The sequence below is a fragment of the Pleurodeles waltl genome, chromosome 11, assembly GCF_031143425.1.
Source record: "Pleurodeles waltl isolate 20211129_DDA chromosome 11, aPleWal1.hap1.20221129, whole genome shotgun sequence".
Classification (NCBI taxonomy): domain Eukaryota; kingdom Metazoa; phylum Chordata; class Amphibia; order Caudata; family Salamandridae; genus Pleurodeles; species Pleurodeles waltl.
The window spans coordinates 473,017,425-473,043,436 of NC_090450.1; the positions used below are offsets into that span (position 1 = coordinate 473,017,425).

The 26,012-nt window shown below is 44.3% G+C and overlaps 1 protein-coding gene across 1 annotated transcript in view; it reads left to right on the plus strand.

The window, feature by feature from the left end:
* MAK16 (MAK16 homolog) overlaps nt 1–26,012 on the plus strand; it is a 172,812-nt gene that overhangs the window by 93,818 nt on the left and 52,982 nt on the right. The window contains exons 5-7 of the mRNA XM_069213813.1: nt 2,803–2,954; nt 7,721–7,775; nt 8,939–9,013. Coding sequence (XP_069069914.1) covers nt 2,803–2,954; nt 7,721–7,775; nt 8,939–9,013 — 282 coding nt within the window. The remainder of the gene's footprint in view (nt 1–2,802; nt 2,955–7,720; nt 7,776–8,938; nt 9,014–26,012) is intronic.

A 26,012-nucleotide genomic window follows, 5' to 3' on the forward strand; every position in this document is an offset into this window, starting at 1 on the left:
ACATACAGGCAAAGATGGTATTACAACTCCTAGGCATGATGTCATCATGCATAGCCATTGTCCCAAACGCAAGACTGCACATGAGGCCCTTACAACAATGCCTAGCATCACAGTGGTCTCAAGCACAGGGTCACCTTCTAGATCTGGTGTTAATAGACCGCCAAACTTACCTCTCGCTTCTGTGGTGGAACAACATAAATTTAAACAAAGGGCGGCCTTTCCGAGACCCAGTGCCACAATACGTAATAACAACAGATGCTTCCATGACAGGGTGGGGAGCACACCTCGGTCAACACAGCATACAAGGACAATGGAACGTACATCAAACAAAACTGCATATCAATCACCTAGAACTTCTAGCAGTTTTTCAAGCACTAAAAGCTTTCCAACCAATAATAGTTCACAAATACATTCTCGTCAAAACAGACAACATGACAACAATGTATTATCTAAACAAGCAGGGAGGGACGCACTCCACGCAGTTAAGCCTGCTAGCACAAAAAATTTGGCATTGGGCAATTCACAACCAAATTCGCCTAATTGCACAGTTTATACCAGGGATCCAAAATCAACTCGCAGACAATCTCTCTCGAGATCACCAACAGGTCCACGAATGGGAAATTCACCCCCAAATTCTGAACACTTATTTCAAACTCTGGGGAACACCTCAGATAGACTTGTTTGCAACAAGGGAGAACGCAAAATGCCAAAACTTCGCATCCAGGTACCCACACAAACAATCCCAAGGCAATGCCCTATGGATGAACTGGTCAGGGATATTTGCTTACGCTTTTCCTCCTCTCCCTCTCCTTCCTTACCTGGTAAACAAACTCAGTCAAAGCAAACTCAAACTCATATTGATAGCACCAACTTGGGCAAGGCAACCCTGGTACACAACGCTGCTAGACCTATCAGTGGTACCCTGCATCAAATTGCCCAACAGGCCAGATCTGTTGACACAGCACAACCAAAAGATCAGACACCCAGATCCAGCATCGCTGAATCTAGCAATCTGGCTCCTGAAATCCTAGAATTCGGGCACTTACAACTTACCCAAGAATGTATGGAAGTCATAAAACAAGCAAGAAGGCCATCCACCAGGCACTGCTATGCAAGTAAATGGAAGAGGTTTGTTTGCTACTGCCATATTAATCAAATACAACCATTACACACAACTCCAGAACATGTAGTGGGTTACTTGCTTCACTTACAAAAATCTAACCTAGCTTTCTCTTCCATTAAGATTCACCTTGCAGCAATATCTGCATACCTGCAGACTACCTATTCAACTTCCCTATATAAAATACCAGTCATTAAAGCATTCATGGAGGGCCTTAGGAGAATTATACCACCAAGAACACCACCTGTTCCTTCATGGAACCTAAATGTTGTCCTAACTAGACTTATGGGTCCACCTTTTGAACCCATGCACTCCTGCGACATACAGTTCCTAACCTGGAAAGTGGCATTTCTCATCGCCATTACTTCCCTGAGAAGAGTAAGCGAGATTCAGGCGTTTACTATACAGGAACCTTTTATACAACTACACAAAAATAAAGTCGTCCTAAGGACCAATCCTAAATTTTTGCCAAAGGTTATTTCACCGTTCCATCTAAATCAAACAGTGGAACTTCCAGTGTTCTTTCCACAGCCAGATACCGTAGCTGAAAGGGCACTACATACATTAGATGTCAAAAGAGCATTGATGTATTACATTGACAGAACAAAAAACATCAGAAAGACTAAACAACTCTTTATTGCATTTCAAAAACCTCACGCAGGAAACCCAATTTCAAAACAAGGTATAGCCAGATGGATAGTTAAATGCATCCAAATCTGCTACCTTAAAGCTAAATGACAGCTGCCCATTACACCAAGGGCACACTCAACCAGAAAGAAAGGTGCTACCATGGCCTTTCTAGGAAACATCCCAATGCAAGAAATATGTAAGGCAGCCACATGGTCTACGCCTCACACATTCACCAAGCACTACTGTGTAGACGTGTTATCCGCACAACAAGCCACAGTAGGTCAAGCCGTATTAAGGACATTATTTCAAACTACTTCCACTCCTACAGGCTGATCCACCGCTTTTGGGGAAATAACTGCTTACTAGTCTATGCAGAACATGCGTATCTACAGCGACAGATGCCATCGAACTGAAAATGTCACTTACCCAGTGTACATTTGTTCGTGGCATCAGTCGCAGTAGATTCGCATGTGCCCACCCGCCTCCCCGGGAGCCTGTAGCAGTTTGGAAGTTACCTTCAATTATTTATATATGTATCATCTCAACCTTAAATAGGTGCATACTTAGTCACTCCATTGCATGGGCACTATTACTACAATTCAACTCCTACCTCACCCTCTGCGGGGAAAAACAATCGAAGATGGAGTCGACGCCCATGCGCAATGGAGACAAAAGGAGGAGTCACTCGGTCCCGTGACTCGAAAGACTTCTTCGAAGAAAAACAACTTGTAACACTCCGGCCCAACACCAGATGGCGAGCTATTGCAGAACATGCGAATCTACTGCGACTGATGCCACGAACAGATGTACACTGGGTAAGTGACATTTTCATTATGGTGTTATGGACAAATGGGATAACCTGTAGGAAAACCTGAATTTTTATTGGGTACCCTAGTGCCTTAGCAAGGGCTCTTTGGGGTCACGTGTGAAACGTATGACTGATTTTGAACCACTGGCATTGGCCAGTGAATCATCAAGGGGGGAGTTGCTTGGACCTTCAAATGTCAGTGCCTTGCCATGCACTAACGTCATTGTTTTTCGTCCACTCTCAGGTTCGGCTAAGCAAGAACTATGAAAAGGCCCTGGAACAGATAGACGAAAATCTCATATACTGGCCACGCTTTATTCGGCACAAATGCAAACAACGCTTCACGAAGATAACCCAGTATCTGATCCGTATCCGCAAACTTACCCTCAAACGACAGTGAGTGGCTTCAGGCTCACTGTGTGTGTTTTTCTTAACCATTAATGTTTTTCCTCATTGGAGAGTCTGCTATGGCATGGGGGAAATGTTTATTCTATGGCTAGAACTGGGTGCTCTTAGCACTTTTTGCAAAGTTTTGAATTGTTTATCCAGTTAAATCTAGGGTAAAGTTTGATTCAAAAACAGGCATTGGCAACGATAATAGGCCATGCCTTTCGCACCTACTAGGTTTGCTAATGGTTTAGTAATACAACCACTGCACCATTTTGGAGGCGAGTGCATTTGTTACATATGCATGCCTACTGTGTGTTATGCTTTTTTTTATCTTTCCCAGTAACTGATTATTGTTCCAAAAGTGAGTGTAGGAAAGCAACACAGGGCTCAGGTGGGAAAAGCAACACAGAGGACGGATGCAGAAGCACACTTGTGAGAGAAAGAAACATGGCGTGCAAGGTGCAGAAGAGTACCGAGTGAGGCAAAACAATGTGGAGCTTGGGGGTTAGAGGGAGACATGCGAGGGGCAGAGAAGCAATAAGTAAGGTGGAGAAATGGGTGTTGTGGGGGAGAAGCACTTATTAGAGACAGCAACTTGCGACGGAATAGAAGCATACAGGCAAGAGAAAGAGCAACATGCACACGGGGAGAGAAGCACACAAGGAAGTCAGCTGGAAAAACATTCTGGTTTGATTAAGTAATTTGAAAAAAGTAGTTCCTAAAAGTGAGCATAGGACGGACGCAAGTAAAGAGACCAAGCTCCAAGGGAGAAACAGATATAAGATGGGCAAGGCAAGCCATCAAATATGAAGTAAGCAGTGAGTAACAATAATGCCAACGAATGTTAAGCAATTGGTGCTGTAATATCTAGTAAGATGACCGTAGGCCTTTTGCAAGCAGGCTCGCCCTAAAAACAATTTTTTGAAGTAAAATTATTGGCAGAAGTTTAATCTGATTCCCACCCCGCGCACTAGTAAGCAAAAAGAAACTATGGATGGCAGCCATATTTTGCTGAAATAAGACCTTAAAGGCTTGTTCAGTTTTGTTTTCTGTGCAGACTATTTTTGTTGATAGGTTCCCTCCTTTGTTTTTTTTTTTTTTTCTTCACATTTCGCAAATGTCATTGTTCAACTGAATTTTCATTTGTTTCACGATTTTTCCAAGTAAAACATTTTTTGCACACCCCTAGAATCTCCCAATTTCAGTTTCACTATCATGTTGAAGGAATCAAATGGGAAGAGAGGGGGAAAATTGAGGAGAATCTGTATATGACTGGAAAATTTCGAGTTTGAAAGTTTTATTGGCTTTAACAGGAAAACAACAACATATCATATCGTTGCTAATTGGTATGAAAGGAACATAGAGAGGAGAAAATAGGTGGGTCTGCTGTAAGGTGCGAATGAGTCTCTAGGGTGAGCATTAGTTTTGGCAGTGATGAAAAATAATTTATTTCTAAGTACCTGAATTTCCGAAATACCGTATCAAGAGGTCTGTTGTTTCTTAGGTAGATTACCCTAAACCAATCTTGTGTCCACCCCACCCGCTTATTTCTATAATTGTTTCTTGTCTCAATTATTAAATTAACTAAGGACATGAAAAATATACTTTTGCCTTTTCCTTCTCTTTCAGTGAATTCTCGTGTGCAGTCATTATTTGCATAATTTCATTCCAATCCTTTAACGTGGGATTGCTTCTCCTAACATTACAGGGATCTGTTCTAAAATTCTTCTTTCCATAATTCCACCCTTGTATTTGCAAATAGTTTAGGAGGCGCTAATGTGTCATCCTATTTTGTTCATCTCAAAACCATTTGTTTTAAATTAAAATGTTGAACAGTTGCTCAGTGTGTTATTGGCGCACTGTAGTTTAGTATTTATAAAAACTATTTTTAACTAAGGTGGATATTTCTCAAAACGTATGCTCACTTTAGCTTAACAGCACCAGCAATGGAAAAATTGCAATAATCAAGCTCAGAGTTCTTTGCTGTCGTTTTTCAATATCTCACAAATGGTCCGAGGTTTATAAACTAAGTTTTTTGCAGCATGAATCATTTTCTGCATTCACATGCTGTGCACTATTCTGCATCTAGTGGTTGGGTCTGGAAAGTTGTGTTCTAGTATTTCTTCCCCACCCACCTCCCCTCTCCCTTGGTTGTCATGGACCATCATTTGGTGCTTAAAGCTTTTTTTTCCTAAATGGAAACTTGGAAAACTACGTCAAAGGAGACAGCAAGAGAAGAAGAGAGACCTCGCCGCTCCCCACTGGTGGATGCTGCTGGAAATCAGCCCGGTGCCCCATCAGGGGACATCGCAGAAAAACACCCGTGGACCCAGTTGGGGGTCAATGGAGGAGGAAACGGGACCCACCACTGATGGAGAATAAAGACAGAGGTGACAAGTACAGACCTTGGAAAATACCCATTTTAAAATTTGCCCAAAGTGCCACCGCAAGCTTGCGAAAAGGGACCCCCATGAGGTTTGCAACCTTTGCCTCCCCAAAGACCACAAGGACTGGGAGGCCTGTGCGGAATTCGTGCCTTAAACCCTAAAGGTGGAACATAGGCAAAGACTGGAATACTACGCCATATCCCAGAAGCAAGAGTCACTCCAGCACCTAGGCCTGTTAAGCAACGACTAGGAGAACTTGGAGGAGGCCCAAACAGCATGAAGGGGAGACTCTGGCATCAAAATATTTGAGTCCCAAACGGAGAAAGTCCAACTGCAAAAGGAGGGGTCGAAAGATGCTGAAAAGAAGGGTAAAACTGCGGAAAGGCTCGGACTATAAGTTCTCAGACAAACCAACAAAAGCAGCCTCAGCGCCGTAGACAACGGTGACCAAAGGTCAGCAAAAACAGAAAGAGCTGAACAGATCCTGACCAAAAGATGCCAGAAGGCATCGTCCAAAGAACAGAAGAAAGCCCCTGAACGTGAGGGAGAAGGCCGGAGAACTGAAGACACAGGAGTTCGCAACCCCCAAAAGGAAATCTTTGACGTTGGACAAAGCAGACCTATGGGCACAAGAGCGCGAAAGAAAGAAGAGAAAGCTCAAGGCAGAAATGGTCGCTCTCATACAAAGCAAACAGGAATTTGACGATTCCTTGAAGAAATTCTGCATCCCAGCGAAAACATAGGAGGCTGAATCTGCGCTGTAGGCACCTGCAACCCCTTAACCACACAAGGAAGAAGAGGTAGAGTTCTTCGAAGCAGACTACGTCGAGTACACTCAGGGTTTCGACAGTTTCAGCCATTTCGAGGACACTTGGCAGGTTCTCGTCGTTGATTCACCTGAAGAGGGTATAGACAACTACCCATCGAGGCCATCTCGACCGGATGACTTGGCCATGTACAACATCCTTGTGAAAAGGGCTGCAGACACCTGTGGGGTACAGCTGGAAGAAAAGGAGAAGGAGGGATCATGTTTCCTCATAGAGACACTTTAGTTACCTCCAAAGGCAAACCTTTACTTGTCCATGCTGCCTAGCATCCTGTATCAGGGCAAGGAGGCCTTTTGGGAACCAGCTAACGCAAGGGCACTCACACCCAGAGTGGAGAACAAATACGAACACTCCATGCTGGACCCTAAATACATCAAGGGTACTGTACCCGAAGACTCCATTATCGTGAAAACTGTGAGGAAGAGAAACAACACGCCCACCTCTACTGGTGTACCACCCGAGAAGGAACGTAGGATGCTGGACCTGGTGGGAAGAAAAATGGAAATGGAGGCTGCCACGCAATGGAGGATAGCCGAATATAATGCTGGCATGAACTGCTAAGCACACCAGCAATGGCAGGGAATCTTAGACCTCATGCAACACTTCCCTGAGGATTACAAAAAAAGAGCCAAGGCGATCATTTAGGAAGGTAAGAGCATCTCAAATAAATGCCTAAGGTGAACACTAGATGCGTTGGTTACAGACAGATGTGTACAGGTACCACCCTAAGGAGGCACGCCTGGTTCAGGATGTAAGGATGCAAGCCTAAGGTACAGGTATCAATAATAAAAATGCCCTCCACAGACGAAGCCCTATTCGGACAGGCTGTGGATGGCACCCTGCAACAAATAAAGAAGGAGAATGAAACGGCAAGAGCAATGGGTGCTTTACAGTTCAGGGGCACACATAAAAGGGACATCCCCAGTAGAAGACCCAAAGAAGGAGATACCGCTTTATAATCTAATGCACATCATGTGAATCCAGAAAAGGATTCATGCCAGAAAATGAAATGGTTTCCTACCTGTGGAAGTACTTTTACAGCTTGAAGAGTTTTCTGGATTCACATGCGACTCAACCACCTCCCTAGAAATGGGATAAGAAACCTACAAGGGGGGGGGGGGAGGAAGAAGGAAAAAGAAAAATGAATCTGAAGATGGAGGTCACACAGAGAATGGACTAAGCACCAAATGGTGGTCGACGGTGCCCCAAAGGGTTGGGGTGGGGGGGGGAGACTAGAACACAACTTTCCAGACTCAACCACTAGGTGGTGGAATAATGCGCATCATGTGAATCCAGAAAACTCTTCAAGATGCAAAACTGCTTCCACAGGTAAGAACCCGTTTTGTTTTTTTCATTTTTGTATTTTTTTTTGTCACCTGAGTGTAGTGATCTTTTAGAAAAAGTCACATTTCTGTCAGTGGTGGTCTGGAAGGTGGGGTCGTCCTGGTATCAGAAATATGGTTTCCAGCATTGGCAAATCAAGAAGTTTTTAATTATGCTTGTTGTTCATGTCTGCCTAGCTTTGGCACTGATCTTTATTTTTTGCTTTTCTTTCTAGGAGAAAACTTGTTCCTTTAAGCAGAAAGGTGGAGAGGAGAGAAAAAAGACGAGAGGTTATTTGATTTTCTTAACCATGATTCTTGTCATTTTTACCCTATTTCCTGTTTGTTTTAGTTTTTCAGTTTCTGTTGTTTAACATTATTGAACATTAACCATAATTAGACTAAATTATCATCCTTCCCATCAGCATATTCCAGAAAAACACTAATCCTTATACTACTTCTCATTTGTGTCAGATAATCTCCATTTCCTGAAGTTACCATCTAAATACTATTTTTTAATTTAATTTGTATGTGTGTGGTACTGTGGCAGAAAATAAACCATTGTGCCCATTCCACATTATTAGAATCATTAAGTCATTTTGTGAGGGTGTCCACCAAATCTTTAGTTAATATCAGTAATCTTTTTAATGTCTGCTTTTTCACATATTGTTGTGTCCGCAGTGGACACATGAATGGGTTCTTACATAGTTTTTAGCCCATATATATTCTCTGTTGAAGTAACTGAATAATAAAACCTGCAGAATTATAAATATGGAAGATTTATTAGTTGTCACAGCAGTCTATATCTTGTCTTACATTGAGACTTATCACTCAGTTCGTTATACGAAAAATGTTTTGATTACAAAAAAGTTGAAAACGTGTTGTAATCTTAAAAAGAATTATGCACAAATAGGTGTTGGGGGCAGGTTGTAGTTGTGAGTGGTGGCAAGGTACAGGGACCATGATGGAGCCGAGTAAATGTCCTTCTCCCCATCGCCATTATATTTCCTGTTGTTTAACAGCACGAGTGAAAAATAATTCATTGTTTTACATCATCTCCAAAGGCATACCTGTATGGTCATCTGTCAGAGTAGGGGGGGGATATAGAGAAAAGGGAGGAACAGAGGATGGTCAAGTTTTGCTCACTCCCTTAATGTCATTTTATTAATTTAATTAAACTTAAAGGGAAAATCTAGTTTGGGAGTAGCCTTTACCTTTTTCTGTATCATGTTTTCCAGTCAAAAGTAATTCAGAGATTTTGAAAGAAATCATTTTTACTTTGTGAATTCCTGTGACCTCACTTTTCTGCGAAAATGCTGTCACAAAGGTATTTCAGTTATTGGGTATTCTAAGTTGGACAACAACGGGCATTTGCTTGTAGTTTGTGCTTAGTAATGGAGCAAACTGTTACTTTTCTTGACTTGCTTTAACGCACTGTATTTTTTTCTTACCAGGAAAAGGCGTTGGTAGCAGCTCAAGTAGACAATGCGATTGAAAAGGAACTGCTAGAGCGGCTGAAACAAGGAGCGGTAAGGACACACTTTACAGCATTAGACTTATTTGAAACTATTTCCAAAGATATGAGGTTGCGGATTTTGCTTGTTGTGCTTTCGGTCACTGTAGTGATTGTGCTTCTAGTGCAAAAGTGACGCACCTTTCCCTGAGTAGTAAAAACGTTTCACAGTATTGTAACATTGGTATTTACATTTGCAACATTGCTAATTTGAGTAACTATAACTTAATTAATGTAGCCCTACCGAGTGATCATTGCATCTGACATCTCAAACCCACTTGGAACTATTTGATATGTTTAGGAAACCCAGCATGGGAAAATGGCTCCAGACTTGTAGTTTAAAAATGTCATAATAGCGTTGTACATTTCATTTTAACTGCATATCTGTAACTGAACCCTTTGTATGAAGTTTACTGGAACTCATCAGTTTCCCTCGACCCAAAATCATCACCTTGTTTTTTGCCATGGCCAAAATAGAAATTGGGCAGAAATTATCAAACCTACTTTGAAATAGACCACTGGTTTGGGGCCTTCTTGATTGGGTACAGCTTTTGTGTACAATTGTGTTCTTAGATTTGTAGCTTTGAAAACAATGAGGAGAATTTGCTTTTATAGAGAGGTCTTTTCACCATTCAGGTTTTGTTGAGGACCCCACCTAATGTAGAAAGGTGTCTCTTTATATCTCAGTTTGATACAATACATATATAATGTGTAAAGAGTCTAGGGGTTCCTTTACTAGTGAACAGGGTCTTGCTCTAGCAATCCCAAGGTGCGCTCTTAGTGGATAGTGTGGTTAAGCGGGTTTAGGCTTATCAGAGACGAGTTTCAGATATTTACCATAGGAACAGTAAATGAGACACACAACTCAATAAGGAGATTCATACCAATTTCAGAAGTAACAATTATCTTCAGATATATTTAGGCACCAGAATCAATATGATCAGGTAAGCATGTTTTGCCATAGAAATTATCAGAGGTTGGAAATGTCGACGTAGTGCACTTTTCAGAAGCTGCAGTGTTACCCTATGGGAGAGAAAACATGTGGCAAGCAGGTACTCCACAACAACTTATAGGACTGATCTTCCAGACTTAGGGTGAGTATAGAGCAGGGTCCTAGGCCACACCAGCAGGTCACCTCTGGCAGCACTGGGGTGGCAAGGTGCAGTTCAGCATCGGGTGTCACGTTGAAGTCAGTGGGGATCGGTCTGGTCAGAAAGATGCTGCAAGTATGGTCGGAGAAACCAGTCTGGGTGAACCACCAAGTGGGCTCAGTTCTTGTGATGCTCAGGGACACCAGTGGTCCTCTCCTCCGTCGGGGGCAGCCGGGTGCAGAGGTCTCTTGGCTGTACAGTTTCCATAACCGGGGATGGTTGTGGTAGAGGGCGTCCTGCAGGCAGAGGGCTTCAGGTGTGGACTTGGGGGTCCAGTCCGATCGAACCAACAACTGGGCTCAGGTTTCACGAGGCTCAGGGACATAGGGACCCCAGTGGTCCTCTTCTCCTCTGTCTGAAGTGGCCGGGTGCAGAGGTGCAGGGGACCTTTGGGTTTCAGTCCCCGAAGATGGTAGGAGGCCGGGGCCTGCACAAAGAGGCTGCAGGTGTCTGCTTAAAGGTTGCAGTGGGAAGAGACACAATGGACTTTCTCTGGCGGATGTGGGGACCACGCTGGCACCGTTGACCCACTTCAACTCCGACTAGGAGGCACAATTGCAGTGGTGCTGCACGGTGTTGGGTTTAGACGGCCTGGAGTCCTCACAGTGTCTCTTGGAGTGCCTGCAAGATGCAAGGAAGCAACTCTGATGCTCCACAGGAGTTACTGGACCTTGGGTGAAGGCTGGCAGTCCTTCTGGGCTTTTGGAGGCACAAGCAGCTGCAGGACAAGGCGTCTTTGGCACGGTTGTCAAAGTCAGCAGGCAGGTTTGCAGGGTTGGCGCAGTCAGTCACTGGGCTTCAATTCTCACTTTAGCGTCTCTGGGATATCCATCTTCAGGTCAGCAGGATCTGATTTTCTGGTGTCAGGGGCTCCCCTAAATACTGATTTTAGGGGCATTAAGGGAGTTCAGGACAGTAGCCAATGGGCTACTTACCCTTGGGGTCACTGTGCCTCCCCATATAACTTCTTCCTGTGGGAAGTGGGCATGATCCTGTCCCAGGGTTCCTAGTTCTGCCATCACCAAGATGAGACTTTCAAATTTCATGTCCATATCGGGCAGCTCACCCTAGGGTGGGACTGACTTGAGGGTTGGAAACACCTCTCGGACTACTCATTTTTCTGCCTGTCCAGGTACCAAATGGGCCCGGGACCAGGGGGGGTTGGCGTCTCCTCCTTTGAGGGAAGGTATATCTGCATACCAAGGGCGGTGAGCTCTTAAAAGCCCCTTACCTTGGAATGCAGATTTGCAGGTCATCCTGTTTGGTGCGGCGTGTTAACACCCCTGCCAGAGCAGTCTTTGTTTCTGACTGCCTGAGAGCAGAGGCTCCTCACCCTTGGGGGTTAGAAAAATGCCTGTTGGTGGCAGGCAGGCTAAAACTAGTTGGCCAGTACACCAGTGGCTGGTAGGTTTTTCACGGGGCACCTCCAAGGTGCTCTCTTGGCGCATGTATTAATAAATCCATCACTGGAATCAGTGAGGCTTTATTAATAAAAGATGTTTGATTCCAAACATCACTAGTGTCAGTGAAACCACCATGCAGCTGGGGAACTCGTATTAAGCAGTGTTCAGCATATGTATTTAAAATGAATTGCTTGATCACTCACTATGTCTAGGAATCAACAAGGACATACCAGGGGGCATATCAGCTCTGGCTGATATGTCCACACACATACTATATTGCACCATGCCTTAGGACTGGAAATGCCTCCTGGAGGGGGTGACACATATATTGCATATAGAGCTAGTGGCTGTGTGCCTTGTCTTATTTTCACTTTTAGCTTCACCAAGACACCCAGCCCGCCCGCCTTTGCTTGGTGAAGGGTCCTGGACGGTGACAGAATACATGCTGCAGCCCTCTGGGACCCTCTTTGGGGCTCTTGCCGTAGGTACCTGGGGTACCATTTTCTAGGGACTTACATGGGTGCCAAAGGTAGGGCCAATTGGGGAACAATTGTGCAGCTTTATGGATAGAGATCTGGCACTGGGGAGCAGAACCCAGTGCAATTTCAGTCAAAATTGCATCAATTACCAGGCAAAAAAGTGAGCATGACCATGTCAAAAAAGGGCGCTTTCCTACACCTAACTATGGCAATAAATGTCAGCTCCTCAGTACTACAACTCTACTCCTGTCAAAGAAAATGAAGTAAGCTGTTCCAAGTAGACGGCGAAGAAAGAAAAAGTGTGCTCAAAAATCATAAGGAGCTCTTTGACTGACTTCCCAGGTCGAAGGTGGCAGCGTACAGGCACAAAGTGTGTTTATTGTGAGGAATAGGGCTCTAGAATATTGCAGTTCACCAGAAAAGGTGGAGGCAGATTGGCCATCGTCTCACTGAAAAATCGTTTTCTTTCGTGTCACATTTTCAGACAAATTACACACAGCACACCCCCCTCTCATCTACAAACACGCAACCCAAGACAAAATAATATGCAAGCTCTTCAGTGCCTACAAACACTCCATGGAAAACAGACATTCTAGATTACAATGCCTTGGACCTCCTCTTCCTTATTGAAACATGGCTGACTTTGCCAGAGCTATCCAGCCAGGATTAAACCTCGAACAACATGACTGCCCAAAGAAGCCAGAAGGAGGAATCGCAATAATATTCAATTAATCTATCAACTGTAACCCCTACGTCGAGCACCTACACATAGAAATCACAGCATCATACACCCTAGCCAGAACCCTCATCCACCAACCAATGGGACCACAAGCTACCTTCAATAATGACATTGCATACATCATCACTCCTCTCGCCATTGACTACAAAGGCTACACTTTACTAGAACACTTTAACTTCTACCTGGAAGTTAGAACCAACACCATCTCACTCCACCTCCCTCCTCAAAAGCCTAAAAATCCTTGGACTGACACGTCACCGGACCCACACACTTCTCTGGACTCAACCCAGTTTTCTCCACCACCTTCAGCAGCATCAAAATCACCACAACCATGTGTCTTATCTGGACTGATCACAACCTCATCCACTCCAAATCAGCATCCCTCGACAAATAACTAAACCCCACAAACCTGCCCAAACACAGTTGGAATAGCATCTTGGACTCAAACCGGCGTGGCACCCTGTGCCTGAACCAGCCCAATGGACGCCGATCTAAACAGCAAAATCAAACAGACGAGTGGATCACAAAATACGCTGACACCCTGTAAACACAACACACAGAAGTGAACCCGGAAGCTATCTGGTACACTGAAGATCTCCATGCAACAAAACAACTGGAAGAGAATTGAGAACGAACCACCACAAAAATGACAAGAAAATGTATAAAGCAGTCCTTATACGCTACCACCAGCTGATCAGAGAAACCAAAAGGAAGGCCCTAGCGGAGCACATAAACAGTTCCAATAGCTGCAAGGAACTCTTCTCGATCATAAGACTTCACATCAACAGCTTCGACCACGAGCAGCTTCACCCCTTTCACTAGAACTATGCTACAACCTCTCGTAGTAGTTCAGCCTAAGCATCAACATCAGCCAAACCCCTGAACCCTTACCTCCAGTCCACCCACAAACGACCACAAAAACTCACTCACTACCTGGAAAACAATCACAACAGAAAAAAACAGCCAACACCATAAGGACCGTCCTCTTGGGGGCACTGACGGTCCCCCAACCCCTACCACATCTCCATTTGGGGTGTGTCTACCACCACCCCAAAACCCCCTAGGAACGTCCTCGACAGCATCCTGAATATCTCTATCACCTCTGCAATGTTTGCAGAGGCCTAGAAAACATGCAATGGTCAATACAGTGCTAAAGAAAACCTTGGCAGACCCCACTCAACTAGCAAACTACCACCCGAGTCTCCCTTCTATCATACCCAGCCAAGGTCATGGAGAAAGCCATTAAGAACTCACTCACCGTCTCAACATACCCAAATTCCTAGACACCACAAAATCGGGTTTCCGGCCCAACCACAGCACAGAGACCGACCTCGTCACAGCAACAGAGCACATCAGTATGATTCATGCCCATGGAAAAACAGCAGTACCCATAATGCTCCATCTCTCTACAGATTTCAACATGGTCTCTGACTCCATCCTGATCAGAAGACTACATGAAACAAGTATCCAAAGACCTGCCCTTATTGAGCCTGCCACCTTCTAAGTCTGAAGGCAATTTCCTCATCTTCTTTGTCCCCCAAGGATCTTCTTTGAGACAAACCTTATTCAACATCTACATTACCCTGCTGGCAGACTCCTCAGATTACTCACCATTAACACACTTTACTACGCTGATGACACGCAGCTGATTCTCTACCTGAAAGACAAGACCCCCACACCAAAAAACAACTTTGACACCTGGATGAAATCCAACTGCCTCAAACTCATCACAGACAAAATATTAAGGAGTGATCTTCAGGAGGAAACCCTCAGCTTGGGACTGAGCAGACCTTGGCCCCATGCCAGAAATTTAGGAATCATCCCAGACGACAAGCTCAACATGACAGCCCCAGGTAAATGCAGTGACCTCACATGCTTTTTCATCCTGATGATGCTACGTAGGATCTTCAGTTGGCGACCACACAGTGATCACACAGTCCTTGATGACCAGCAGTCATGAATGTGGCAATGCACCTTATGCAGAAATCACCAAGAAGCTCTGTAACAGGATACAGACCATCCAACACTCCTCAGCTAGACTCATCCTCAACCTACCTCGCCGCCCCACACATCACCTATCACTGCAGGGAACTTCCCTGGCTCCCCATACAGCGACACACCCAGTTCAAACTCCTCACACATACACATATAAAGCACTTGACAACACTGGTCCTGCCAACCTCACAGCTGCGTGCACTTTCACTTATCTGTCATGCATTTCTGCTCAGCCAGACTCTCACTATCTCACGCTCCCCCCCCCCCTTTTCCCATTCACAAAACAAAAGTCGGAGTCAGCGCTTTCCCCTACATCTCCCCCAAAGCATGGAACGACCTTCCACCTCACCTCAGAGTTTCCTAATCGCTCCTCAAGTTTCGCAACAACCTGAAGACCTGGCTCTTTAAATTAATTCTTCAATGAGACAGCTGCCTACACACCGGCAAAGGGTGTGGATACTGTCACTGGTGACAAGCGTGCTATACAAATCAAAATAACATCAGTGTTGAAAACCGTTTTGTATAATAGGTGATTTTAATACCTTTCCTGATTCTGGCTCCATGCCTCAGCTCATATGTTACTATTTTCACAGCTAGGTCTAAAATCGACAGGAGAATACCTAGTGCCAGGATTGAGACTATGATGCACTCAGACCGCAAAGGAATATTGTCAAAGTTTAGAGCTGGGTTAAGCAGACATGTTTGTGGTGTGTCACTTGTTTCAGTCCCTTCAATGGTGGTCCAAGCCAGCTGCGAAAAGAGAGATCACACCTTCACTGATACATCTCTACAAGTGACAACTGGACCACCTCCCTTATATGATGGAAGTCTAGGCAACTAGAGCTGGAACTCCATATTAATTTACTAGAAACCCTGCCCTGAAGTCTTTCAACTGTATACCACAAAACAGTTGTAATTTTAGTCCGACTTTACCTTTTTCAGAGCAGAGAAGTCATTGTGCTAGTAAAGAGCTTGGCCATCTGTTAACAAACGTTTAGACATTGTTGCACCCGTCATGCTGATGAAGATATTCTGTGTACAAATGACGTCGCAATTGTCTGCTTCTCGCCATGTGAGAAACATGAACATCCGTTGAAAGGAATTTCCCAAGATAGCAGTCCATTAATAATTGCAGTACTTAGCAAAAGTTTACTGTGGTTTCACAAGGAAATGCTCTTTTAGTAAACTTGTCATAGGCAGTAGGGGAGATTGTCACCTGAGGCCTTGCTATATTAGACTTTCACATCATTATTGAAGACAGTTTGCATTACTCAGAAGACTTAAAACCTTTTTGATCTGGGCCCCCTCTACCTGAAATGTTTTGAAGTCGCCCCCCCCCCTTGAAAAATGTATGGGAAGACCTGGGGCAGTGGTGGGGCTGAGCACAGCAGGTGGGGTTTCTAAGATATCAGCTGCACTTTTTCAGTAGCTCAAACATCACACTAAATGTGAGACCTAAAAAAGTAAACACAAAAACTGAACTAGAGATTAACCCTACTCTCATTAATTAAGATCCTCATGCTCTTGGGTCCCAATGCAACTGCACCTTCTGCACTAATGATAGCTGTGACTGAATAGCAGGCCTCTGCCACTTTCACCCCTTCCCCACCATGTCTGGCGATGACTTTGATCTTTAAACAGACTGTCCATTTCAGAAGACAATGAGCTCCCACGTGTTAGCCACCTCATCCCTAATGCTCTCCGCATGTCTTATTGTAAAGTAAGGCAGACATAGTTGTAATGCAGGGAGCCCTTCACCGTTCTGAGCCACTTTGTCTGCTTCACTAATAAGACCTACTGCCTTGTGAAGCTGGAAATCACCTTTACCCCTTGTTAAAGCCCTCCTCCCAGCCTCCTTTCTGCCATTTCTTGGAACCATAATGTTATGGTGTCGCCTCTGCTCAAATGATCTCCTCTTGGGCCAATGTCCGATGCTGAAAATCATACTAGCACCGCAAGGGTGTGCTGAGCCCTAATGCAGGAAAAAAAATGAGTAAAGCAGCCTTAATAGGAAGTTAGTTGGGCCCTCACACCGATGGGCTCCAGTGCCACTGCACCTGCAGATCCAGTGATACCTACTCCTCTGCCCCTTCCATTCTCCATGTCTAGGCTTGAAGCCCAAAGCAGACTGCCTGTCCCTTTGTTTTTGAAAAAAAGGGAAATACCCAAACAATAACCTAGTAAGACACACATTATTGGGTTGTAGTAGCCCCTCACTTCATTGTCCCAGTGCCAATGCACCTGCTGCAATAATGGTAGTGATGAGCTTTTTTTTTTTTTTTTAAATGAGCCTGCATTTTTCAACACTATCTGGGCATCTCTCTGAGGAAGGATATCGCCTCACCTGAAAGGACATTTGTAAACAGCAGCCGAAGTTGGCAATGAGGGCTAAGGTGGTCATGTCTTTTTAATTTTACAAACAACGTTCTCTTACCGTGTGTTAAAAACAACAATCCCTGATTTGTTAATGGGGACTTAGAGGTACCTCTGTGTGAAAGTGGAATGAGGGGGGTCTAAAGTGATTTAATTAATGAAGACACTTGAAGCATCATAATGACAAGTGTATTCTTTTTTTATAGTAAATCTAAGGATGTTGGGTTTTAGAAAGTGTCATATTGTTGGCATAATCAAAAAAAATGCCTTCACTAGGTACTGTCTAGTTAGCGATTACTAATATGTATTCTTTGAAAGCACTTGTTTTATCATATCAAGGGCCATTGGACTTATGCAAATCTGCAGTGACTGCATTTTTGGCACAATTACGGCTTTGCCACTTAATCCACCACCTCCTGAATAATCTGAAGGTTTTAATTTAAAAAATAGTTTCTAGCTCAACCAGATCAAAAATTACTAAAATCATGGCGACGTGTTTGTGTACAGTGGAACCCCTTTGCAAAGGATAACTGGTCATCTTTCAGTTGCTTATTTCTGTAGTTGGTTGTTAAATTGGTACTGAGGTGAAATATTTGCCAAGAGAGTACCATCATGTAAAAAATGTCACAATCCTAAAGTAATACCAGCAAAAAAAATGTGCTGCATAATTTGCCTTTTATTGCTGCATAATTTAGTGAATGCTGCTGCATAATTTAGTGCTCCCCTGCCACACAATTCCAGTGGCTCTGATTACATACACAAAATAATCATTGTGTGACAGCCTCTTTTTCTACTGTACGTTATATCATTTTAAAATAATGCCTTATAAATTCACAGTGCTCTCTGTTACACGCTGGAACCTTACAGCATCATAAATACCCAATTTACTACTATGTACTGCACCAACCATTATTCAATTATGTGCTTTTCTGGTCTCACATGGAGAAATCAGCAGTGATCACATCAACCAAGTTTGATAATGTAAACAAGTGCTTTACCCATCAGTTAGTTTAATTTGCATGTTTTTTACCCTTTAAAGGTGTGTGCATTATTTAAATACAGGTTTGTGAACGTGAAAATACATACAAATACTTACAGAATATTTTGGTGTATTTAGCCATGTGTTTGATCTTCGCCACCACAGAGCTCAGGATCACAGTTGCCTTACTTTTTATGCGCTTAAACTGTCTTGTAAATTAAGACTGCCTTGAAATGCAAACAATAAAATTATTTTATCATTCCAAGGTATCTTTTAAATAATTGTTCCACAATTAGTAAGATTTTCTCTCGTGGAGCCTCCAAGCTTCCACTGGGTCGACAATGTCTTTCATGGAGATAATTAAATTGTTGTAGCTGCACTGTTGGGAAGTGTGAGCTACTGTATGAATTAATGACAAGGTCACGGTGTGGCTATTACCAAATGCGGAGGACTAAATCAGTGATTCTTACTTATCCTATGCCGAACTATGGGTGAATGAATTCAGGCATTATTCGGAGCAGAGCCGTGCGTGTTTTGTGTCGTGTATAAGGAACAAATTAAATGTAGTACCATGAGATTAATAGCTGTATTAGCAAGAGCACATTTTGTCTGTTTTAAGAATTAAACCTTTGTCTGGGTGTTATCATGAGTGCAGCTATAAACAATGTGGGTTTTTCGACTGTAGCCCTTAGTGATTTTGGCTTTAGGAGCAGAGCTCTGCGTGAATCAGTGGTGTGCTGCAGATTTTCGACTCGCCACGCTGTGCAGCGTTCACAAAGAAATGTGTTGATCCGAGTACAGAGAATTTCGCTACTGTACGGGTATAGTTTAAAGCATTTCAAGAGTTTGCACTACTTGCTGAGCTTGTGTTTGGACATCTGCACCAACCACTGGTTTCGAGGCATAATCCCAGGAAAATCATGCAAATTCCTGGTTTGGGTTGGCTTTTACCCGAGTGCTTATTGCGGAATCCAACCTCTCCGTGCAATGGCACATTTGTTTCGTATTTGTATTGCCTTGGGGAAAATATTTTCCTCTATCGAACCCGTTCCCCAGCATCCCTACGAAGATTGGAGCTGTTGCATTCTCTTTCGGGAAATTGATTTATCCAGTCTCTTTACATGATTAGGGAGTAAGTGAATGACTACAAATTCATGTTTTTCTGGACATTGACAAACGTTCAAAGCGTTCTTGCCCTGAAATGCCCACTTGCCACCCAGTGCATGACACTTCCTCCTGAATAATATTACAATATTGTGCGGTATTATTACGTGGAAGTAAACTAATTTCGAAACAGAAATGTCACCTTTTTGAATTGTTAGTTAAAAATCCAGCCATTTGCGCCTGTAGTCTGGTTTATGAGCAAAAGTGAGTTTGTGAATGGGGCCCACAAATTATTCTCTTGCACCATAGGCTTCTTTTATATTCATTTACTATGCATATATCATGCCACCTAGTGGTTGGAGTCAGAGAGTGCTACATATTTTGTTTTGAACCCGCTTTTAGGTCGAGCCCAGGCATCGCATTTGCGCTTTCTCTCGATATGTTGTAATCTACGTTTGTGGGTTTGAGCCACGACCATCTCATACCCATCACTTCCATTCGTTCCTTGGCCTGTCTTTCAAAATTGCCTTGATTTCAAAGGTAAATGCATTTAATTTTGTCCTGCCTTGAGGCTGCTTTGTTACCGCCTTGGAGACTGACCCTGTTCCATGGATTATTGCACGATCGGCACATACCTTAGTCTGGCTCATTACTTTTTAATTTCGAGCCTGCATTGCTTGCGCTCGCAGCGAGACGCTTTAGGGTTTAGAAAAGGGCTCGGAGCCCTGTCGACATCACGTCAGTGTTTTTTTTTTATTGGTTCATGGGCTTGCCTAATAAAATCATCTTGCTTTCATTAGTCAAAGGCATGCATACGTCTCCCTTGCATTCCTTTTTCGGTGGCTAGCCCTCCTCTAGCGCATCGACCAAGTACAGAAAACATGCGAGGCTCGTTGTTTTCTGGCCGACTCGTGGACTACTTTTTCTCTAATTTACTAGCGCGATTTCGCTTGGCAGAAGTCGAGCACTTTACATAGTTAATTGCACTTTTTCGGGTTACATACATAAATGCACTTTTGCCGATAGGTGAAAAGTTGGGTTAGGAGTTTACAACGCTGTCCGCTCTAACATGAGCAAACGCGTGACCCGTTGCATTGTAAATGCTTGTTTCTTTTGCCTCGCAGCTTAGCGCTGCATTGCCATGTTATTTCATCTTCGTCCTTGTTATTTTCTTGCAAACGAATCCCTGAAGCTAGCTCTTGTAAACTGAAGTGGGTTTGGTGGGCAAATATTTTTATGCAACGATAATTGAGAAATAAACTCTTGTATGTAGCCTTTCCATTTACACGTGAAACTGCTAGCTATTTTATCATGCCTTCGTGCAAGATGATGATATCATCTTTTGAATAACTATTATATTTCTTTCATTAGCACTGTATGCGGCATCTGAGTGCGGAAGAAACTATGTATTTTAGGGGGATAGTTAATGGCATGGGTAGTCTGCAGAATGGTTGTTTTTGGCGAACCCGAAAGGCAGCTGCCTTCTCTTTCCCTTAGGCATGTAACCACTTCAGTGCTCGTTAGGGTCATGCCCTCACCATCTCATTATGCTGCTTTCCGCGTATCTTCTTTGGCCCTACCAGTCTGCCCTCGCTCGTCTCCCCGTATATCTGCCACTTGCCCATTCACTAACCCCGGCGTCATGAACTGTAACCAAAGGCGACACTCAAATACAGTGGCACGCGGTTTCAAAACTTATTTTTCAGCCTGGTAGCGGTTTGACATTAGATTGATGCACATTGTACCACAAAGCAAGGAGAAAGTACAAATGCCCCTTGTGGTGAAGCATTTCATTAGTTACCGCCCCTTTCAGTGATGACAGCTGGTGTTGTAGTGCACGAGGTCAAACCCTGGAAGGGCCAACTAACCCTTCAGCCTTCAAAGGTCGACATACTGAATACTAAGACATTCAGTGTCTTAACGAAACTTGAGCCCTCTCCTTCCCCCTTGCAGAATACCGGCAGGGCTCTCCGCTCCATACCATGTCAGGAGCTCTTAGGCCAGGGCCTGCCGCTCGTGCACAGTGCCAGTGGGGCCCACCTGGAGCTCAGGGTCCCCGCACTTGCGGAGGCTATTGTTACGCCACTGAAGACATTTGGTAATAACACCACCTGATCCTGGACAAATCACTTTATTTTCTACACCCTATTCCATTATCTGGCAAAACTGGTAGGGCTTTGATAATGTTAAATACCGATATTGGTCGCTACATAATAATTGCATATTTCCTAAGGGGAGACCAGGGACAATTGACTGTTTAGGAAAACAGACACAACTTTGCTCTATAATCAAGCAGGCTTTGTTACCAGTAGCAATTATCAGGGTTGCGGTAATTATGCTATAATGTAAATGTGACATTTTCTGTGTAGTTATGTATGTGCCACACCTGCAACATAATCCACGTTCTGCTGTACAATTCGCAGATTTATACAAACATACTTTCTAGCTCAATCGATTCAAAAGTTACCATTGCAAAGGCTAGCTAGCCACTTTTTAGTAGGTGATTGGTGAAATTGTGTGCAAAACGTATAGCAATAAGCAATAACCTTTGAATAGACAATACTATCGGTTGTTACAAAGACAACAAAGCGAGATTACCTTTACACAGACTGTGCTGCCTTATGCTATATATTTTGCCTTTTATTGCAAAAATGGCGACTGGATTTACGCAGCAGATCCACATAATTTAAATGGCCCTGGCTAGAAATCAGACACATAAACCACAAAACGTACAACATTAAAGAAACCCTACAATTTGTCTATTACTAATCACTGTTACAATATAATGATACTAAAGCGCAGACACACCTTTCTCTCTCAGGCTCACTGCCCCATCGAAGCCACATAAACAAGAGAACACCTCCCTCCAGTCCTATAATCCTCACCAAGTCTTTCAGCGTAAAACTTGGTCCTCGCTCCTTGAGCACGCACAATTGTTTGCTTGCTCAAAGTCTGATAGAAACTTCCATCTGCGTATCGCACATCTATTTAAATATTTCTTAATGCAAAAAAATACTTAGGTACACCACACCAGGCTCAAAGATTCAAATCAATAGATATTTTAAACGTGGCTATTTTTTTATCGTCTAATGTCCTCTACACAGCGTTGCAGCTGCTTCTCTGATCCCAGTGGTAATTTCTCATTCTTAGTCCTCCACGAAGTGCTGCTAGTCCTCTTGATAATGCTGCAAGCTGCTTCTCTGGTCCCGTTGGTAATTTCTCATTCTGATTCTTCTAGGCAGTACTCCTAACTGCTGCCCTGGTCCCAGTGGTAATTCCTCATTCTTAGTCGTGCAGACAATGCTGCAGTTTCTTCTCTAATCCCAGTGGTAATTTCTCAACCTAAGTCCTCTAAACGGTGCTGCAGCTGCTTCTCTGGTCTTAGAGGTAATTCCTCATTCTTAGTCCTCTTGATAAAGCTGCAAACTGTGTCTCTGGGCCCGTCGGAAATTCCTTTTTTTTTCTATATGTGTATGTAAACCCAGATCATTTTGATTTGGGCTACAGCCTCCTTGGTGTGGTTGCCAACTCTCAGATCATTTTTTCCGCCATGGAGATCGGAGGTGCACTGCAGAGAAAATGCAGCAGTAGGAAGCCCACCAAAAACATCAAGTAAATAGGTGGCACAAAGGAAGGTTGCTTGAGGGGGTAATCTTGAGCAAAGGAGCTTGTTTGGCACTGCTCACAGTATTTTTCATGCAAAAAGGCAAGTGCACTTTCCCTGCCTTTTTGAATACACTCTATCTCCATTCCCCCCCCCCCCCCCCCCCCCCCCCAATTCCCTCCCTCCATTGATATTTGAAAATTAAATGCCGGGGGTAGATGCTTCATCCAAAAACTATGAGGAACAAGGTAAGAATTTGCTCTTTAGTATATTGTTAACCTTGGCTGCTGATGCAATAAAGTGTGGAAAGAAAAGCATAATTCTCACCTCCGTGTCCTTAATAGAACTGAAACTTTCTGTTACGTTAGCTAGGACATTGTTCATTCTATGGCTGGACCAGAGGCGAGGATTATGCTAAGTTAAAGCTTTTCCACCACAGGTGGCGCCATATTGAGGATTGGTTTGAAATAAAATCTTTTAAATGTAGAATTTGAGGGCCAATCTGCTGCATTAAGGATGTCCTCCAGGCATGCTCCAAGGCAAAATGCTTTGGAAACCACCACCCCCCTGACCGAGTGAGCTCCAAAAATCTTGTTATCAATACCAGCCTCCTGCATCGCCCAACGAACCCATCTAGCTATGGTGGGGAAAGATGCCTCCCGAAAGGGCTTCTGGGGGGCAGTCAACAATCTGGACTCTCCCAAGTGGATGGCTGTCTTCTGTCATAACCTCATAGGCTTTGATACATTGTACCACACAACTTTAGGGAATCTGGAAAGGAAGGATAAGATACCACAAATGAATTACCCTTCGTTCTTGTAGAAATATGAAACGTAACTCCTTCAGGGGTAAATACCCTACCTGTAATGTCCAGGGCCTGTTCATCTGAAGCTAATCTGCAGGATACTACGCATCGCAATGTAGCCAATTTTGCTGACAATTCCTTCCTAGACAAGTTTTTGTTAGCTTGCCATGATGAAAACAGGTTTGAAACCTTGTTGACATCCCATAAAACTGAATGCCTGCATTCTGGCAGAAGGGATAGACTAATACCTCTCATCAACTTCCACAACAAGGGATGTTCCCTGACTGGGTGAGCTCCAACGGGTGCATGGCCCTCCGATATTGCCAATCCAAACGTATTTATGGATCGATAAGCCAGGTCCTCCTCGGCCAAGGACGCCAGAAAATTCAAGACAATGGGCTACATCGGACCCCACTGGATCCAAGTGTCTGCTATGAGCCCAGCCATTAGGACCATTTTGCCGGTCTCATTTAATCGTGCTGTCCGCCCATGCCTTAGAGAGGAGGGAGGCAGCTTGTTTCAAAATTCCCGGGACTTTCCATCATCTCCAGTAATCCTCCATGCCATGAGAGGGAGTACTCTGGTCATCAGCAGAGGATGCGGATTCCTGTCGGGATCTCGGAGGAGATTAAGACGGAGGGGTAGAGGGATTGCAAATCTCAAGAAAGTTCCAATAGAACTAGATACCAAGCTTGTGATTTCCAAATCGGTGACACCAATGCCAAGTCCGCCTGTTGTCTCTGCACCTGTGCTGACAGGCGTGTGATCAAGGTGAGTGGGGGAAATGCATATCCCTGTTCCAGGTGCCATTCCTTCAAAAATGCGCCAATGGCGATCACCCTCAGGTCCGGTCTCCAAACTGAATACCGGGAAAGCTGGTGGTCCAGCCAGAACACATAGAGATCCATCGAGAAAGGACCCCAAAGGTTCTGCAGCGCACAGAAGATGCAGGGATTCAGTTGCCAGAGGCTCACATCCTTCAGATGCCACAAGTGCCAGCCGACCACTTGATTGGACTATCCTGAGAGATATTCTGCTGTCACCAAGATCTGGTTCTCCAGACGATACTCCCAGAGGGACCTCGCCAGATCCGACAGCACTTTGGAGCGAGTGCCTCCCAGGCGATTTATGTACCTGACCGCTGCTACATTGTCCCATCTTCAAGAGGATGCAACATTTCACCTGGTCTTTGGCCCAGCATTTGACCACAAAGAAGCCTGCAAGGAGTTCGAGGCAGTTGATGTACATTCACCTTTCTTGTGATGACCAGAGTCCTCCGGTGGTAAAGGGCCCACAGGTTGCCCCCCAGCCTAAGCCGCTGGAGTCAGATTCGATAATCTGGTCTGGGGAAGATCTGAACATCGCCTGGTCGTTCCAGGCTTCCATATGGGCGAACCACCATTGGATTTCCTCATTTGCCTCCTGTGACAGAGGGACCCTGTGACAATAAGTAAGACCCTTTGTGAGATGGGCTGCTTTAAGGTGTTGTAGGGCCCGATAGTGTAATGGGGCCGGGAAAAATGGCCCGAATGGACGAGGACAATAGGCCACAATCCTGGCAATCTGTGGAAGGTTTGGCCACCATTCTGTACTGCTCATGCCTGATCTTGTGATTTTTTTTTCCTTGAGGGAAGGCTTAGGGTGGCTCGCACAGAGTCCACCACAAATCCCAAGAACACCAATGACTGAGTTGGGATAAGAATGGATTTCTGTCTGTTCACTAGGAACCAGAGCGATTCCAGGAGCGAGATCGCCAGGCTCAGTTGAGATTCCAGCAGCTGAGGGCACTGTCCCATAAGAAATATGTCGTCCAGGTGGATTATGAGGCAGACGCCCCGGGCCCTGAGATACTCTACCGATGGACGCATCACCTTGGTGAAGCACCAGTGTGCATAAGAGTGACCGAAAGGGAGAGAACTTTTAGGTTTTATTCTTCCAACGGATTTGGAGGAAGCGGGGGTGGGGGATTGGGACCATAGGGGGGACGTCTTTAAAGTCCAGACACACCATCCAATCGTTGGGGTGAAAGATATCTCTGATGCGGTTGATCCCCTCCATCTTAAAAATATCACTTATAAAACCCATTGGAGGAGGAGGAGGGGGGGGGGGGGGGGAGAGTTGTGTTTACAATAGCACCCTTGAGTAAGACGTCCACCAGCACCATATCCTCAGTCGAAAACACTAAAGGAGGGGGGGGGGGGGGGGGCTGTGCTGAGAGGGAGAGACAAATAACACTATTGGAAACCCTTGCACTGTTTGTATCACCCATGCATCAGAAGTAAGGGTATTGCCAATTGGACAGAAACCTTCCCAGCCTGCCACGCTCTCTGTGGTGGTGGGAAATCAAAGAAATACTCACATTGGAAGTTAGAGGGCCCTCTGC